General features: G+C 48.1%; 1 protein-coding gene across 2 annotated transcripts in view; it reads left to right on the top strand.

Moving 5' to 3' along the window:
• Positions 1-1,117: 1,117 nt before the first annotated feature.
• The window catches only part of AEBP2 (AE binding protein 2), a gene marked incomplete at both ends in the record, with an annotated part of 40,578 nt that continues 25,151 nt past the window's right edge, over positions 1,118-16,544 (top strand). For both annotated transcript variants that reach the window (XM_080705848.1, XM_080705849.1), the window contains one exon: positions 1,118-1,698. In XM_080705848.1, coding sequence (XP_080561974.1) covers positions 1,118-1,698 — 581 coding nt within the window. The remainder of the gene's footprint in view (positions 1,699-16,544) is intronic.

The following is a 16,544-nucleotide window of genomic DNA, read 5'->3' on the forward strand; positions in this document are numbered from 1 at the left end:
TCTGGCTGAGCTGGGCTGGGCCCTGTGTGCCAGTGGCCGCACCGCAGCCCGAGGCCGGCCCAGGGCAACCGCCCGGCCCCTCACTGTCCTGGTGCACGCCCGCGGTCGGGAGGTCCCGCAGGCTCCTGGCCAGCCGCCTCCAGCCCAGGGGCACAGCTATTCCTCAACTACAGTCTCACCCGGGGCAGGGCCTCCATCTGCAAAAACACCTGCAAGAGCCGGCCGTGGTGGTGGCGCACACTTGTAATCCCAGTACTTGGGAGGTGGAGACAGGAGGATTGCAGGTTCAAGGCCAGCCCCCGCAACTTAGCCAGGCTCTCAGGAGTTTGGTGAGGTCCTGTTTGGGAATAAAAAACAAAATAGGGTTGGGGTAGAATACACCCCAACTAGTTTTTATTTACTTTTATTTATCTATTTTTTTGTGGCACTGGGGATGGAATCTGGGGGCATTCTCTCTCTGAGCGCTACCCCAGCCCTATTCTACTTTTTATATTTATTTATGTTGTGTAACTGGGGGTTGAACTCAGGGGCATTCTACCTCTGAGCTACACCCGCTGCCCTATTTTTTATTCTCTGGAAACAGGCAGGCTCACTGAGTTGCGGAGGGCCTCACTAAGTAGCTGAGGCTGTCCGCGAACCCAGATCCTCCCATCTCAGCCTCCCGAATGCTGGGATGACAAGCGCGCGCCTGCACGCCGGCCAGCTCTGGCCGGCTTTAGGTCCTTGTAAGCCGCCCACCGAGGGGACGCGGGGCCGGGAAAACCGGCGGGCGCGCAGACCCTGCGGGAGCCCCGGCGGCCGCGCCTGGGTGGAGCCGGCGAGGTGGGCGTGGCGTAGGGTGGGCACGCAGGTGGGCGTGGCGCAGCGCGGGCGCGGGGTGGGCGTGGCGCAGCGGCGGCGCGGGTGGGCGTGGCGCGCGGTGGGCGTGGCCGCGCTGCGCAGGCGCGCTGCGCAGTCCGCGTGCGAGCGCGGCTGTCCCCGCGCGGGCCCCGTAGCGCGTGTGGCGGCTGACGCAGCTGGCGGGCCCTCCTCCCGCTCTGCGGCGGCGGCGGGGTTCGGGGCGTCTGGGCGGCGGCGGCGGCGGCGGCGGCGGAGGCGGAGGAGGCGCAGGCCCGCCATGGCCGCCGCGCTCGCCGACATGGCCGACCTGGAGGAGCTGTCCCGCCTGAGCCCGCCGCCCCCCGCCAGCCCCGGCGCGGCGATGGCGGCGGCGGCGGCGGCGGCGGCGCGCGCCGGGGACGACGACGACGACGACGACGAGGAGGAGGAGGCGGAGGCCGAGGCGGTGGCGGCGCTGCTGCTGACGGGCGCGGGCGGCGGCGCGGCGGGCGCGGGCGCGGGCGGCGGCATGTCGGAGCCCAGCCCCGAGAGCGCCAGCCAGGCGGGCGAGGACGACGACGACGACGACGACGACGCGGAGGAGGAGAGCGGCGCCGAGAGCCTGGCGGGCAGCGGCGGCAGCAGCGGCGACGAGGCGCGCTCGCTGAGCCCGGGCGGCGGCGCGGCGGGCGCGCAGGGCCGCAAGGGCGCGGCGGGCGGCGGCGGCGGCAGCAGCAGCAGCAGCGTGGTGTCGAGCGCGGGCGACGAGGGCTACGGCACGGGCGGCGGCGGCGGCGGCGCGGCGGCGGGCGGCCGGCGGGGCAGCCTGGAGATGTCGTCGGACGGCGAGCCGCTGAGCCGCATGGACTCGGAGGACAGGTCAGGCCGCGGGCCGGCGGGCCAACATGGCTGGCGGGCGCGGGGAGGAAGCCCCGCGGCCCCCCGACGGCCGCTCCACTTGAGGAAACCCGGGAGGCGCCGCGGTGGAGGGAGGGAGGGAGGGAGGACCCGGTCCCGGTCCCAGCAGGGACTCCAGCCCCAGCGCCGGGGAGGCTGGGACGGGAGGATCGCAGCCTCGCCTAGGACGGGGTGAGGCCCCTTGCAGTTCAGTGAGACCCTGCTTCAACACTGAAGAATAGAAAATGGGGCTGGGGTGTTGCTCGGAGGTAGAATGCCCCCCCCCTCGCATCCCCACTACCGCAGAACAAAAACCGAAAAAGGGTTGGGGGTGTAGCTTCTCGGAGGTACTAGGCTTCCGTCGGTCGGACTCAGAAGGAGGAAAAAAAGGGCTATTTTAAGTTATTTTGGTCACTGCCTCCGGAATCTCCCGCACGGCGGTGACCCCCACCGTGATTCTCGTTTTTCTTGTCTGGCTCAAAGCACACAAGAAAGTTTGAACTGGGAGAAAGTTCAAAACATCTAAAAAATCCTCGTGGAAAAGGATGAGTGAGTTGACGTCCTTTGGCTTTGCAGGGTCTGAGAGAATCTTAATGGTACCAAAGTACAGTTAGAAAGGTGAAACATGAAATTGTGGCCTGGAATCTTTTTTGGGGGGCGGGGGTGCCACTGATGGAACCCAGGAGCATTCTACCTCTGAGTTATACTCCCACCTTATTTCGAAACAAGGTTTCACTACGTTTCTGAAGCTGACCTCGAACCTGCAATCCTCCAGTCTCATCCTCCCTAAGTACTGGGATTAACAAGCCTGCACCACCACCCCTGGCTTAGAATCTTTATTATATTGTGGTATTTCAACGTGATAGTCGTGGTTCTAGTTGATCACACTTAAAAGTCCTGTATTAGGAAGGTGTCTGAAGGGAATAGTATGACAAAAATGACCCCAGCTTTTTGGAACATTTAATGAATGTATTGTAATAGTCCATCTCAGTCACTATGGTTACTTTTGAACTTTAGGAAACTTCATACATTTATTTTTTTTTGTAGTACTGGGGTTCCTGGAAACCCTTCTACCTCTGGGTTACATTCCCAGACCTATTTTTATACTTTTTAAAATTTGGAAACAGGGTCTCTTAAGCCTGCCCCATCCTCCTGTCTCTGCCTCCCAAGTGCAGGGACTACAAGCGTGCACCACCACGCCCGGCAGGAAACTTCCTACTTTAAGTAGCTGGTTTTTCTTTTTTAGAAATTGTGCTACTGGGGATTGAGCCAACAGTCATTCCGCCTCCAAGCTACAACCAGCCTGAAATTGAGGCTGGCCTCCTGCCTTCAGTCCTCTAGTCTCAGTCTTCCACTAAAAGTTCTGATGTGCAGTAAAAAATTTTTTTAATCCAGGGGCATTCTACCTCTTAGCATCACCCCTGGCCCTATTTTTACTTGTGTGTGTGTGTGTGTGTGTGTGTGTGTGTGTGTCACTGGAGATGGAACCCAGGGGTATTTTATCTCTAGCTACACTCCAGCCCTATTTTTTAGTCTTTTTTTTTTTTTTTTTTTTTTTTGTGGTACTGGGGATGGAACCCAGGGGCAGTCTACCTCTGAGCTACACCTCCCAGCCCTATTTTTTCGGTCTTTTTATTTTTGAGACAGTCTCACTAAGTTGCAAAGGGCCTTGCTAAGTAGCTGAGGCAGTCGGTGAACCTCAGTAGCTGGTCTCTGCCTCAGAATGCTGGGATTACAAGCGTGTGCCACCGTGTCTGGCATTTTTTATTTTGAAACAGGGTCTCACTGAGTTGCAGAGGGCCTCACTAAGTAGCCGGGGCTGTCCACCAACTAAGATCCTCCTGTCTCAGCCTCCCAAATGCTGGGATTACAAGTATGTGCCACCACCCCTGGCTTGTAGTAGAATTTTTAAGTTTGTGAATTTGATTTAAAAGTTTAAGTGTTCTGGCTGGGTGTGGTGGTGTGCTTATCATCCCAGTACTTGGGAGACTGATAAAGGAACTTTTGCAGGCGGCTAGCCTCAGCTATTTAGTGAGGCCCTCTACAACTTAGTGAGATCCTGTTTCAAAATGAATAAAATAGGGCTGGGGGTGTAGCTCAGAGGTAGAATGCTCTTGGGTTCAAACTCCAGTTCTGCAAAAAAAAAAAAAAGTTCAAACATTCTAAAGTTCTAGGAATTTTGATTTTTGACTGATACTTTACAGATAATACTACAATGAACACAAATGGCCTGATATTTTGAAAATCTAACATTAAGCTTCGACATTTACTTTAATGTCTAGTTAAGAAAATATCTCAAACAGGGTAAAATAGACTACTCAGCCTTAGAAAAATTATGAACAGTATAAACGTAGAGAAGTATACAAGAAGATTAAGAACCTTGAAAAGCGGTGTGATCTGCATAGCAGAGCATGTGCTTTTTAGCATTTACTCCCATCTTTTGTTGATGGCCCTACATTTGAAAGTTGACTTTACCCAGTCAGCATCTACCACGGTTTTCTGTTTTCCTACCTTAAGCACATGTGCGTGTGCACACGCGTTTGCCTAGCGCTGCGGAGTTTAAATGTCTCCATGTCTTCCTCAGCCCTGGTACAGGTAGGTAGTGTTTTGACTTCCACTTAATAAACGTAGAAGCGACTTGAGTGCCCCTCAAAGCAGTAAGTGTGGCCTGGACAGTGTAGCTGGGTCTGAACACTGGTCTCACATCTCTGCAGTCACCTTTGGTAACAGGTAGTAGGGGTCTCACATAGTTTTGTTTTCCTTTAACGTCTCTACATCCCTTCAAAAGATAATTGTTGCTCAATATTTCAGCAAGTGGAATTTTGGTTTAATTTGATCTTTGTTAGGTGTTCATTTGCATGTCTGTTTTTTACATATCTCAGAGTAAAGAGTAAGATGTTGGTGTTACAGTCCAAATAAAATTAAAACTTTATAACCATACATACTTTTTGGGAGTAGTACTGGAGATTGAACCTAGAGTCATTCTACCTCCTACCCACATCCCCAGCCCTTTTGATTTTTTTTTTTGTTTTGAAACTGTCTTGCTAGGTTGCTGAGAGTCTTGATAATTTGCTGAGGCTGGTCTTGAACCTGAGATCCTCCTATCTCAGCCTCCCAAGTACTGGAATTACGAGCATGCATCGCCCTCCTAGCCAGTGTAGTTAGTGCCACTTTTTTCTTTTCTTTGTGGTGCTGGGGATTGAACCCAGGTGCATTCTACCCGAACTACACCCTCAGACTGATTTTTTATTCTTTATTTTTGAAACAGGGTCTCACAGAGTTGCAAAGGGCCTCACTACATAGCTGAGGCTGCCCGCAAATCCGGATCCTGCTGTCTCCGTGTCCTAAGTACTGGGGTTAACGAGCGAGTGCCACCACGCCTGGCTTAGTGCTGCTTTTGAAGACAGACACAGACGTAGAGTTTGAGTTTATGATCTCACATGTATGTACTTACATACATTAGTAGTGTTGGGTAGTGAAAAGTGACTAATACAAAATGACACTTGGTAGAAAAAGCATTGATTATTTTCAGGAGAAAGTTATTCAATATGTGTAAATCTATAAGCATGCTTATTTTGATTAATATAGAAAATCTTAAAGTTAAGTAATTATACTTTTACTTTGATAGTAAAGATGGTTTTCTTGGGATAATTTGCAATGTAAGACCACTGAAAGTTAGCTTTTCCCTGGTCGTGGCATTGCATTCCTGTAATTCTGGTACTTGAGAGGTTGAGACAGGAGGATTGCAGGTAAATTAAAATAGGGCAGGGAGTGTTGCTTGGAGGTTCAGTCCTCAGTACAAGAAACTGGCTTTTCTTTTACTTACACTTAGATATTTTAGAAAAGTTAATATGTTTTCAGTTAATTTTTGAGGCTGTTGGCTTTGAAAAAAGTTGTTTTATCATATTTCCTTTTGTTTCCATTTTCTTTTTTTTTTTTTTTTTTTTTTGGTGGTACTGGGGGTGGAACCCAGAGGCTTTCTACCTCTGGGCTACACTCCCAGACCTATTTTATATTTTATTTGGAAACAGGGTCTCACTAAGTTGCTGAGAGCCTCACTGAGTAGCTGAGGCTGGCTTCGAACATACACGATCCTCCTGTCTTCAGCCTCCCAAGCGCGGGGATTACAAGCGTGCGCCACCGTGCCCGGCTTGTTTCCATTTTCTAATATATAAAAATCTTTAAGGAAATAACTTAAGAAATATTTGTTGACTAAACGGATCATCCAAATAGTAATTAAATGCCCCGCTTGCTCTTAACATATATTAAAAAGTTAATTGTAAGAAAATAGAAGGCATGACTTTAGTTTCAAGTAATAAATTAGTTTTTAATAGAATTTTAGAACTTGAAGTCCCTATAGAATTTATTTATTTATTTATTTATTTACTTATTTATTTATTGTGGTACTGGGGTTGGAACCCAGGGGCATTCTACCTCCTGGCTATGTCCCCAGCTCTATTTTTTATTCTTTATTTTGGAACAGGGTTTCACTGAGTTGTAAAGGGCCTCACTACAGAGCTGAGGCTGTCCACAAACTGTGGTCCTCCCGTCTCAGCCTCTCAAGTGCTGTGATTACAGGTGTGCACCAGCATGCCCGGCTCTGCCTGGTTTTATATCTTATTTGGAAACAGGGTCTCACTAGATTGCTGAGTTGCCGAGGCTGGCTTTGAACCTGTGGTCCTCCTGTCTCGGCCTCCCGAGTACTGGAATTAACCTTTATTTTGTGATTGTCTTTATTTTTATATTATGTTTTCTTCCAGTTAGAATATAAATCATGACTTATATTGAAAAACTTAAATGAGCCTAGTGTGGTGCATGCCTATCTATAGTCCTAGCTCTACTACTTAGGAGACTGAGGCGGGAAGATTGCAAGTTCAAGGCAGCCTGGGCAGGAATTGAGATCCTGTCTGACAAGAAAACATCAAATGGCTGGGGTTGTAGTTCAGTGATAGAATGACCCTGGGTTCAACCCTCAGTACCAGACAGAAAAAAAATCAAGCTGAGATCACTTTCAGTTACTCTTACCAACATATTTGGGTAAACCTGGGTATCAGGTGTATATGTAAGCATCGGAGGTTAATCGGGAAAGTTATGTAGTGTGGAAGCTAATGGTCAGCAAATGACATGGGCTTTTACAAAACATTTTGTGGTCTGTTTGGACTCTCAGCCCTCAGAGTTTAAATTCTGAGGCATAGATTGCTCTGATGTTAACAAAATTTGCTTTTATTCCCCAGTGTCCTAGCAATGGGATTAGGAAGATATTTTTTTGCATATGGTACTGGAAATTGAACCCAGGGGCATTCTACTTCTGAGCCACATCCCTAGTCCTGTCTTAATATTTTTTTGAAACAGGGTCTCTAAATGGATGAGGCTGAGCTGGGCGTGGTGGCGCATGCTTGCAATCCCAGTACTTGGGAGGCTGAGACAGGTGGATCACACAGGTTTGAAATCAGCCTCAGCTACTTAGTGAGGCTCTCAGCCATTTAGTGAGACCTTGTTTCCAAATAAAATACAAAAAGGTCTGGGAGTGTAGCCTGGAGGTAGAAAGCCCCTGGGTTCCATCCCCAGTACTAAAATAAATAGGTAAGTAAATAAATTGTTGATGCTGTCCTTAAACCTGCAAACCCCTTCTCAGTTGCCTGAGTACTGAGATTGCAAGTGTACCCAGCAGGAAGATGTTTTTCTAGTATTGAAGGTAAGCTTAAAACTAGAACAGTGCTGGTTGAGGTCACTGTCGAGACTCACTAAAGGCCTCTGGCTGAAGCAGTAAAACACTTCTTAGAAAGATCTTTTGTCCCTATTTCATGCTAAGACTCCTCAAGGTGCCCTCTCAGCTCCACAGTGGCTGCCAGTGGTCAATCCAATGCCATTCCTTTTCTTATTTTTTTTTTGTGGTACTGGGTCTAAGTGCGATGCCAGCACATGCTAGTGAGCATGGGTTCTACCTCTCATCTCCAGCCTCTTTTTAAAAATACTTCAGGGCAGGTTCTTTTTTTTTTTTTTTTTTTTAAAGATAGAAATACAGAAGTGGTTCTAGTGAATGCCCCACCATCAGGGCAGGTTCTTGCTGGGCTGCTGGGGCTGCCCTCAAACTTGTGATACTGTGGCCTCAGCCTCCCATGTAAGACCAATTATAGGTGTGTGCCATTTAGCCCAGCTCATCCTTTATTTTGATGAAATTTAAGAAAACGATCTTTTTTTTTTTGGTACTGGGAACTGAGCCCAGGGGCATTCTACCTCCAAGCTGCAACCCTGGCCCTATTTTATTTTTATTTTGAAACAGAGTCTCACTAGGTTGATGACAGTCTTGCTGCCTGCTGAGGCTGTCCTTGAACTTGTAGTGCTCCTGTCCCAGCTCCTATGTACTGGGATTGCGGGCGTGTGCCACTGTGCCTACCTGGAAAAGAACTTGTCATCTTTCTCAGTTTTTAATTGGAAACAGAACTCTTAGTTAAGGAAGATTTGACTCGGCTAAAAATGAAACCTGGACAGTTAAAAGCAGCACACATTTAAAGGTTGTCCTTTAGTGGAGAGGTTCTCAGGAGCCATTTTACTCTAAAGGAACTTCAGGCCAGGTTGGCGGGCCAGTTGGAATCCTGCGTGTGTGCTGGGTGCTACCACATGGATGTCCCTGTGTGCAGGGCTTTCCTGATTAGGAGGGTGGGATGCTTCCCACTCCGTCTGTGCTGCACGTAGTTCTAGACGTTTGACTCCAAGGCGTTGGTTTTTGCCATAGCTTTGACTCTGAACAGAAAGACTCCATCGACACCTTGCCTGTTAAGTTAGTTATTATTCCTGGATAACAGATTTCCCCGATTTAGCAAGTTGGAGGCTCAGGGCCTCGCTGGGTTGGAGTGAAGTTTTTGTTAGGTCTGCAGTGGGGCAGGAGGTGCCTTTCGAGTGCTCGCTCTGAGGACCTGCGTCCGCAGGGCAGCAGCCAGTCTCTCCAGGAGGCCCAGTGCTCCTGTGTGACCCACGCATGTCTGCTCAGGCGGCGACACCTCTCCTTCCAGTGCTGCCACTGAGCTGCTTCCAGCCCTTTTTAGTTTGTCTTTGAGGCAGGATCTTGCTAGTGGCCTTGAACTTGATCTCTAGAGCTGCTGGGGTCACAGGCATGCCCACCACACCCACTTAGGTCTGGCTTTAATTTCCTTACCGCTTTCATTCCTATTCATGCCCTCCTGGTGGTTCTTATCTGTAGTTGGAGGGATGTAGAATAGCTTGGAATCTGGCATTTCTGCGGTCAGGAGAGGAGGAGAGTTTTGCTTGCATAGGTCCTTGTACCCCCGCTGTGCCTTGGGAATGGTGGGACCTCAGCTCAATGGGACTTCTCTAGTGGCTTACTTCCTCAGGTCTCCTTCGTAAGAGCGGACAGTAATAGTTTTTATCACTAAGATTTTCATATGGGTGGCATTTCATGTATTCGCTGCATAACTGTTTACTTTGGACAGATAGGTTGAGGCCCCACTAAGTGCCAGGTGCTGCCCTAGGTGCCAGGGATTCGGCAGGACTCGGCACAGGTCCAGGTCAGAGCTATCTGCAAGTGAGCCTGTAGACGGACATGGCGGGCCATGTGATTTCATTATAAATCCACATCAGTCGGCTTTTTTATTTTTAGTGTTGGTGGTCGAACCCGGGGTCTTATGCATGCCAGGCAAGTGGCCTACTTTCCCAAGCCCTTTTTATTTTAAACAGGGTTTCACTGAGTGTGGGGACGCACACCTGTAATCCCAGTACTTGGGAGGCCGAGACAGGAGGATGGCAGGTTTGAGGACAGTGTCAGCAGTTTATCCAGACCCATCTCCAAATAAAAAGCTGAGGTGTAGCTTGGAGGTAGAATGCCCCTGGGCTCAGCCAGGCCTGGTGGCGCACACTTGTAATTCTATTACTTGGGAGGCTGAGACAGGAGCATTGCAGGTTTGAGGCCAGGCTCAGCTACTTAGTGAAACCCTTTGCAGCTTAGACCCAGTTTCAAAATAAAGAATAAAAAATGGGGCTGGGAGTGTAGTTCAGAAGTAAGAGTGCCCCTGGGTTCCATCGCAGTACAGGAAAGAAAAAAAAAATCCCTGGGAGAAATATGCTGGTGTTTAGTGATGGTATCTCTCCAGATACTTCGTTTTTAATGACAAGGTTACATAGACGATTGGGTTATTTCGTGTTTTCCCCCTCTATCATCTGTGACCGTGCATTAGAGTTAGCACTAGAAAGTGCTGTGTAGTCATTGTTCAAGGTGAGGCCCAGGATTGGACTGTTGAACTGCAAAGGGAAAAGCGATTTGGTGCAGAGGCTGCAATTAGGGTCAGATGGAAGTCGTCTGGGTGCCTGAGGCTGGGTGTCATCGGGGCTTTCTGTGTGCTGGGAAGTGCTCTGTGCTGAGCTGCAAATCCAGCCCGGCTTAGCTCAGTGCTGAAGAGAGCAGAGGAAGTGTAACTGAAGCTAACTTGCAGGCGGGATGGGCAGAGCCGCCCGCCTGGGCCGGAGGAGCCGCCCTGGGACTGGGCAGTTGGGGTGACAGTGACGCTGCGCGGGTGCGGTGCGGCCCGGTCGGTCTCCTCCCAGCCGCCGTCCCTTCAGTTGCTGGTCGCCTTCCGGTCGTGCCTTAAGCGTCCCATCTGCCCTGGTCCTTGGTAGACGTATTGCCAGTTGGTTGAGCGCTTCACTGCCCTTACTATGGTTTGGGCATCTCTTTGCTTTTCCTCCTGCTAGACTGAGCTCCAAGAACAGGGGCCTGCCTCCTTGACGGGTTCTGCCTGCTGCCCAGGGCAGCGCTTGATGCGTGTTTTACATGTTCGTCAGTGTATTTTGTATGGATGACGAAAGTGTTACAGGAAAATTAATAGTTGACAAAGGTAGACAGGAAAAGATTGGACCTGATCGGAATTAGGCGTGGGAGCAGTGCGCTGGAGAGACCTGGGCTGGGCTGGGGTGGGGAAGGAAGAGAAGCCGGCTCCTTCCTGTGTCCTTACTAAGTTGCTTATCACTTCTGAATGAAGTTCTCTAGCAAGGCCCGGTGGCACGTGCCTATGGTCATCCCAGCTACTCGGGAGTGTGGGCTGAAGAGTCACGTGTCCAGGGCCAGCCAGGCAGAAAGTCTTTTGTTAATACACTTTAAATTCATAGGAGATACTTTCTTCTCTGTAAAATAAGAGCAAGAAAGATATTGGTAATTTTCAGCAAAAGCATTTACCCTTCTCCTTATGATGGTGGGGATTGAATCCAGGAATTCTCTACCACTGAGTTACAATTCTACACCTGCCCCACCCAACAATATCTCCCTAACTTACTGAGGCTGGTCTCAAACCTTTGATCTCCTGTGTCAGCCTTTCAAGTACTGGGATTACATGTGTGTGCCACCATGCCCAGTATGCACGCCCCTCCCTTCCTTCCTTCCTTCCTTCCTTCCATTCTTTCTTGGGATTGAACCCAGGAGCATTCTGTGTTTAAGCTATAACCCCAGCTCTATTTTATTCTTTATTTGGAAATAGTCACACTAAGTTGCAGAGGGCCTCACAAGTTAATGAGGCTGGCCAAGAACCTGTGATCCTGCTGTCTCAGCCTCCTAAGTACTGGAATTACAAGTGTACACCACCACGCCTGGCTTACTATTTCATTTCTAATTTGTAAATTCTCTTTCATATATATATTTTTTTTTTTTTTTTTTTTTTTTTTTTTTTTTTTTGGTGGTACTGGGGATAGAACCCAGGGGCAGTCTACCTCTGAGCTATATACCCAGCCCTATTTTTTATTCTTTACTTTGAAACAGGGTCTCAATGTTTAGCAAAGGGCCTCACTAAGTAGCTGAGGCTGGCTGCAGACCACCATCTTTCTGTCTCAGCCTCCCAAATGCTGGGATTTCAAGTGTGTGTCAAGCTGGACGTGGTGGCACATGCTTGTAAGCCCTGCACGTGGGAGGTGGAGACAGGAGGATTGCAGAGGTTTGAAGCCAGCCTCGCTGGTTTAAGAGACCTTTTTTCTAAATAAAAATATAAAAATAGGTCTGGGAGGGTAGCCCGGAGGTAGAAGGGTTTCCAGGAACCCCCCCAGTACCACAAAAACAAAACAAAACAAGTGTGTGCCATTACTCACGGCTTATACTTTTTTTTTTAAGTAATGAGAGTGGATGAATTGCCAATAATTTTTTTTTTCCTTTTTGTACTAGAGGTTGAAGCCAGAGGCATTCTACCTCTGAACTACATCACTAGTCCTATTTTATTTTTTATTTCAAAACAGGGTCTTGCTGAATTGCCAAGGCTGGCCTGGAACCTGCGATCTCTTGTCTCAGCCTTTTAAGTACTGGGATTATAGGCATGTACCAGCATGCTTGTCTTGGCAATACAGTTTTTAATGTTTTAAATTTATCTTGGAAATTAGTCACCTGAGTATGTGTTTTGAAGTGTTGAATATTACTGTAGTCTTTCTTGTCATTAACATGTTTACTAAAATCATCTTCATGTCTTAACAATGACTTTAAAAACCAATTGCTTCTTTATAAAATGGGTGTTGTCTTTCATAGCAGATGTTTTATATGCTCTCTTTGCCATATACTTTTCTTCTGGAAATCTTAAGTACATCATCACTCCTTTTTGTGTGGCTGTATTGAAGGAGGATGTTTCTACTGTTGTGTCTTTGTGCAGATAATCGCTGCTGCTCTGCTAGGCAAGATGAACTGTGGGTGGAATGCTGCTCCGCTCTCTCCAAGGGCTGCAGACTGGGACGGAAGCCATGCCCAGGCTGTGCCCAGTGCAGTGGCGGAGGCTGCGCCCCGTCCTCCCTCCCTCGCCCGCTTGCTCTCCATACACGGTGTCATCACTGTTGCATCAAGTCCCTTTTGGCCAATTTAGTGAATGCTGCTGGGTCTTGGGGAGAAAAATCTTCTGTCTTTATCCAGAGAAATAATTGTGGGGATGGAGCAGTCTTTTCTTGATTAGCAAAATCCATCTTAGCTTTTTAAATTTCAGTAATAATAGCTTCTAATTACAGTAATAATAGTAATAATATCTTGGTTTTGGCTAACGATGTTTAGTGTGCCTCTAATTAATTTTTTATGGTTCTCTCAGTGTGACAAAGCCATATATTTTGCTTAACATTTCTACGTAAATTTGTCAGTAGGAGCCACGTGCGCTGTGTGCCAGGCACCAGCGAGGCCTGGAGCTGTTCTGAGTGAGAGCTGCAGAGCCATTCATGGCACTGAGGGGCCAGATCCCCAGACAACAGAATTTCCTCTGCCTTGGGGCAGTGGGGAGGCAGGAACGCTGGCTTACAGCATACCACATGACACAATAAGTAAAATAGGCACTTGTCTGCACTTTTCTTCCTAATTGTTTTTCAGTTTATGGACCTAAAACCCTGTAGCACCATAGCAGTTTAGAAAGCAAATCTAGGTTCCAGAAATCTAAGGCTGGCTAAATATCTTAATCCTTTTTAAAACCAGCTCATAACTTAGTATTTGTCCATAATAAGCAAAAATATTCAATCCTTTTGCCCCTGGAATGAATATTTGAAGTTGGATTTTATGTTGATATTTCTAGGCACACAACTGTTGGAGTGGCCTACATTCTAAATTTGGAGGCCCGACATGGTGACACATGCCTGTAATCTCAGGACTTGAGAGTCTGATACAGTAGGATTGTAGGTTTGAGCACAACCTCAGCAAGTAGTTAGACGCATCAACCTAGCAAAACTCTGTTTCAGAATAAAACTAAAATCGGGCTGGTTGCTCAGAGGTAGAATGCTCCTGGGTTTAATCCTTAGTACCACAATAAATAGATAAATTTGGAGTAATGTCTACATGAGGACCAAATTGCTTGCTCTGACTGACCTTGAGTTAATTTTTTTCCTTTGCAGTATTGGGGATTGAATTTCGGGGCATTCTATCTCTGAGCTACACTCTCAGCCCTGTTTTATTCTTTATTTTGAAACAGGATCTCACTAAGTTGTGGAGGTCCTCACAAGTTGCTGAGGCTGGCAGTGAACCTGCGATCCTCCTGTCTCAGCCTTGCAAGGGCTGGGATTACAAGCCTGCGCCACCACACCTGGCTTCTTGAATTAATTTTTAAATGAAACTAATTCTTGCAGAAACTAAATTTAATAAATTTTCATTAGTAAAACTGCCCAAACATGTTGAATTATATGGAGATGTTAAATATTGTGTGTGTGTGTGTGTGTGTGTGTGTGTGTGTGCGCGTGCGCGCGCGCTAATGATGTGCAGAGCTGAAGAAGCTTCTGTTGTGTTGTATGCACACTAGATGAAACTGTCAGTTATTTTGGTTTATAGTATAGTGTTTCAATTTTTCTCCCCTACTCCTGCCCAGTAATGGGGATTGACCAGGACCTTTTGAACACTAAGCAAGCACTCTGCCACTGAGTTACTTCCCCAGTTCTTTTTATTTTGAGACAGGCTCTAAGTAGCTCAGGCTGGTCTCAGACTTAGGATCCTCCTGCTTCAGCCTCCTGAGTAGCTTGATACAGGCATGTACCACCTTGATCAGCGCAGTTGATTTTCTTTCTGGTATGTTTTTGTGATATTGGGAATCAAATTCAGGTGTACTCTACTATGGAGACACACCCAACCCCTCCTCCCTTTTGTGGTGCTGGGGATCAAACCCTGGGGCATCCTAATTCCAAGCTACACCCCCAGCCTTTTTACTTTTTATTTTGAAACAGGGCCTTGCTAAGTGGCTGAGAATCTTGCTACATTGCTAAAGCCGTCCTCCAACCTGGTACTCTTATTTTAGTCTCCTACGTACAGGGATTACAGGTGTGCACCACCACACCTGGCTTACCTCAGCCCATTTTATTTATTTATTTTTGTGGTACTATGGATTGAACCTGGGGCATTCAACTTCTGAGCTACATCCATCACCCTATTTTACTTTTTATTTTAAAACGGAATCTCGCTAAGTTGCTGAGGCTGTCCTTGAATCTTTGATCCTTCTGTCTCAGCCTCCCAAGTACTGGGATTACAGGTGTGCACGCCCTGCCTGGCTCTATTTTTTGTTTGATTCGAGGTCTCCCTAAATTGCTGAGGTTGGCCTCAAATTTCTGATTCCCCTTGAATCACCAGTTATGTCAGCAATATATTCACATTTTTTCCTTTGAGTACACAGTAGCGTGCCAGTTGACAGATAAGTTTCGAGGCATTGCTCTTGTATTCGTTTAGGTCATGTCACATTGTGTTTGTCTGAGATGCTGTGTTAGCTGAGATAGCATTTGTTGTAAGCATTAAATGGTTTGGTACACGTACAGTATTCTACCAATGGCTGTATGACAGCCTCCCCTAACATCTAGTGGTTTAAAACAGTAATTCCGCCAGGCGTGGTGGCACATGTTTATTCTAGTGCTTGGGAGGCTGAGACAGGAGGATTGCAGGTTCATAGCCAGCCTTAGCAACTTAGACCCTGTTTCAAAATAAAAAGTAAAATAAGGCTGGGAGTGGAGCTTGGAGGTAGAATGTCCCTGGGTTCAGTCCCCAGCATTACAAAAACAAAGAGAACCGTAATTACTTGGCTTCTGAGCCGGCAGTTTGGGCAGGCTCGGCTGGCTCTCCTCCTCTTGGTGTCTCCTGTGGAGCAGCTTAGAGGCTCAGCTGGAGTCCTGGGAACCTCTCACTGACTTGCTGAGGTGAGATCGGCAGGCCTAGGCAGGGGCTGGCAGGTTCTAGGTCAGCCTCACTCCTTAGTCCCTGTCTCCAAGTAAAAGTGTAAAGGACTGGGATGTAGCTCAGTGGAAGAGCGTCTCTGTTTCCATTCTCCAGGACTGCAGATGAGAACCAAAGCAAACTCGCTGCTTACTGACTTGCCTCACCCGTCTCGCCTGGGACCTGGGCTGGAAGGCTCCAGTGCAGGGGGTCAGAACAGTGACGTTTCTTGGCCTCTTACTTGCTAGTTTTCCCTATGGCCTTGCCAGGATCTCGAGCACAGTGGCTTCAGAAGAAGCAGGTTGTTAGACGGTAGCCCAAGACCTCCAAGCTGCATGTCCTGGGATGGCAGAGAGCCAGGCTTAAGCTGTTTACTACAGGACCTTGCTTGGAAATCGGGCAGTACCACTTCTGCAAGTCTCAGACCTGCTGAAATTCTAGAGGCGCTAACATAGACTCGGCTTGTTGACACTGCGCTGTAAGAAGAGTGGCTGGTGGTGTGTATTAGTTTGACAGTGGGAAATACAGCCCGACACAGACACCTACAGCAGTGCAGGGTGCCCAGCAAACTGTGTGTTGGCCACTGGGAAGGCAGGTTTAGAGTGCTTTGGGGACATAAGTTGAGTAGGGTACGTTGACAACCCCTTTTCTCATTATAGCCACTTGAGAGGAACCAGGCGGGCTGTGCGTAGCGTGCGCCTTCCTTTCAGCTGGTTCAGGGAGCGCCCACCCTGCTGCCAAGCTCCCAGGGAGCGGCCGAGCGAGCGGTGACCTCCATCCCGTGGCGCTCCGCCACAGCCCAAGACTCTGCAGGGATTCTCAAATGCTTGGCCTGCTTTGCTTCTTACCGTTACTACTTTTGCTAAAAGTATGGGAGAGACTTGGTATGGTCTTTCCAGTGACGAGCTGCAGTTTTATTACAGGTGAAGGGCTATCACCTGTTAGCCAATTGTTAATTTACCTCATTATACCCTGAATTAGGAGGCTTATGTAGAGTTCTAATTTTTTTTCTTAATCTACAATTTGATAAATGTACTTTGAAAAAGTACATACACTGTACTGTTCTCTCTTCACCTGGGATAATTGGTCCTTTGGCGGAGGGGAGCATTGAGGAGTGTCTTCACTGTGGCTGAACTCAGCCTCTATTAAACAGCCCGGTGATTCGCATTATTGTAAAGATAGCACTTGAATC

The sequence above is a fragment of the Muscardinus avellanarius genome, assembly GCF_963383645.1.
Source record: "Muscardinus avellanarius genome assembly, chromosome: 11".
Classification (NCBI taxonomy): domain Eukaryota; kingdom Metazoa; phylum Chordata; class Mammalia; order Rodentia; family Gliridae; genus Muscardinus; species Muscardinus avellanarius.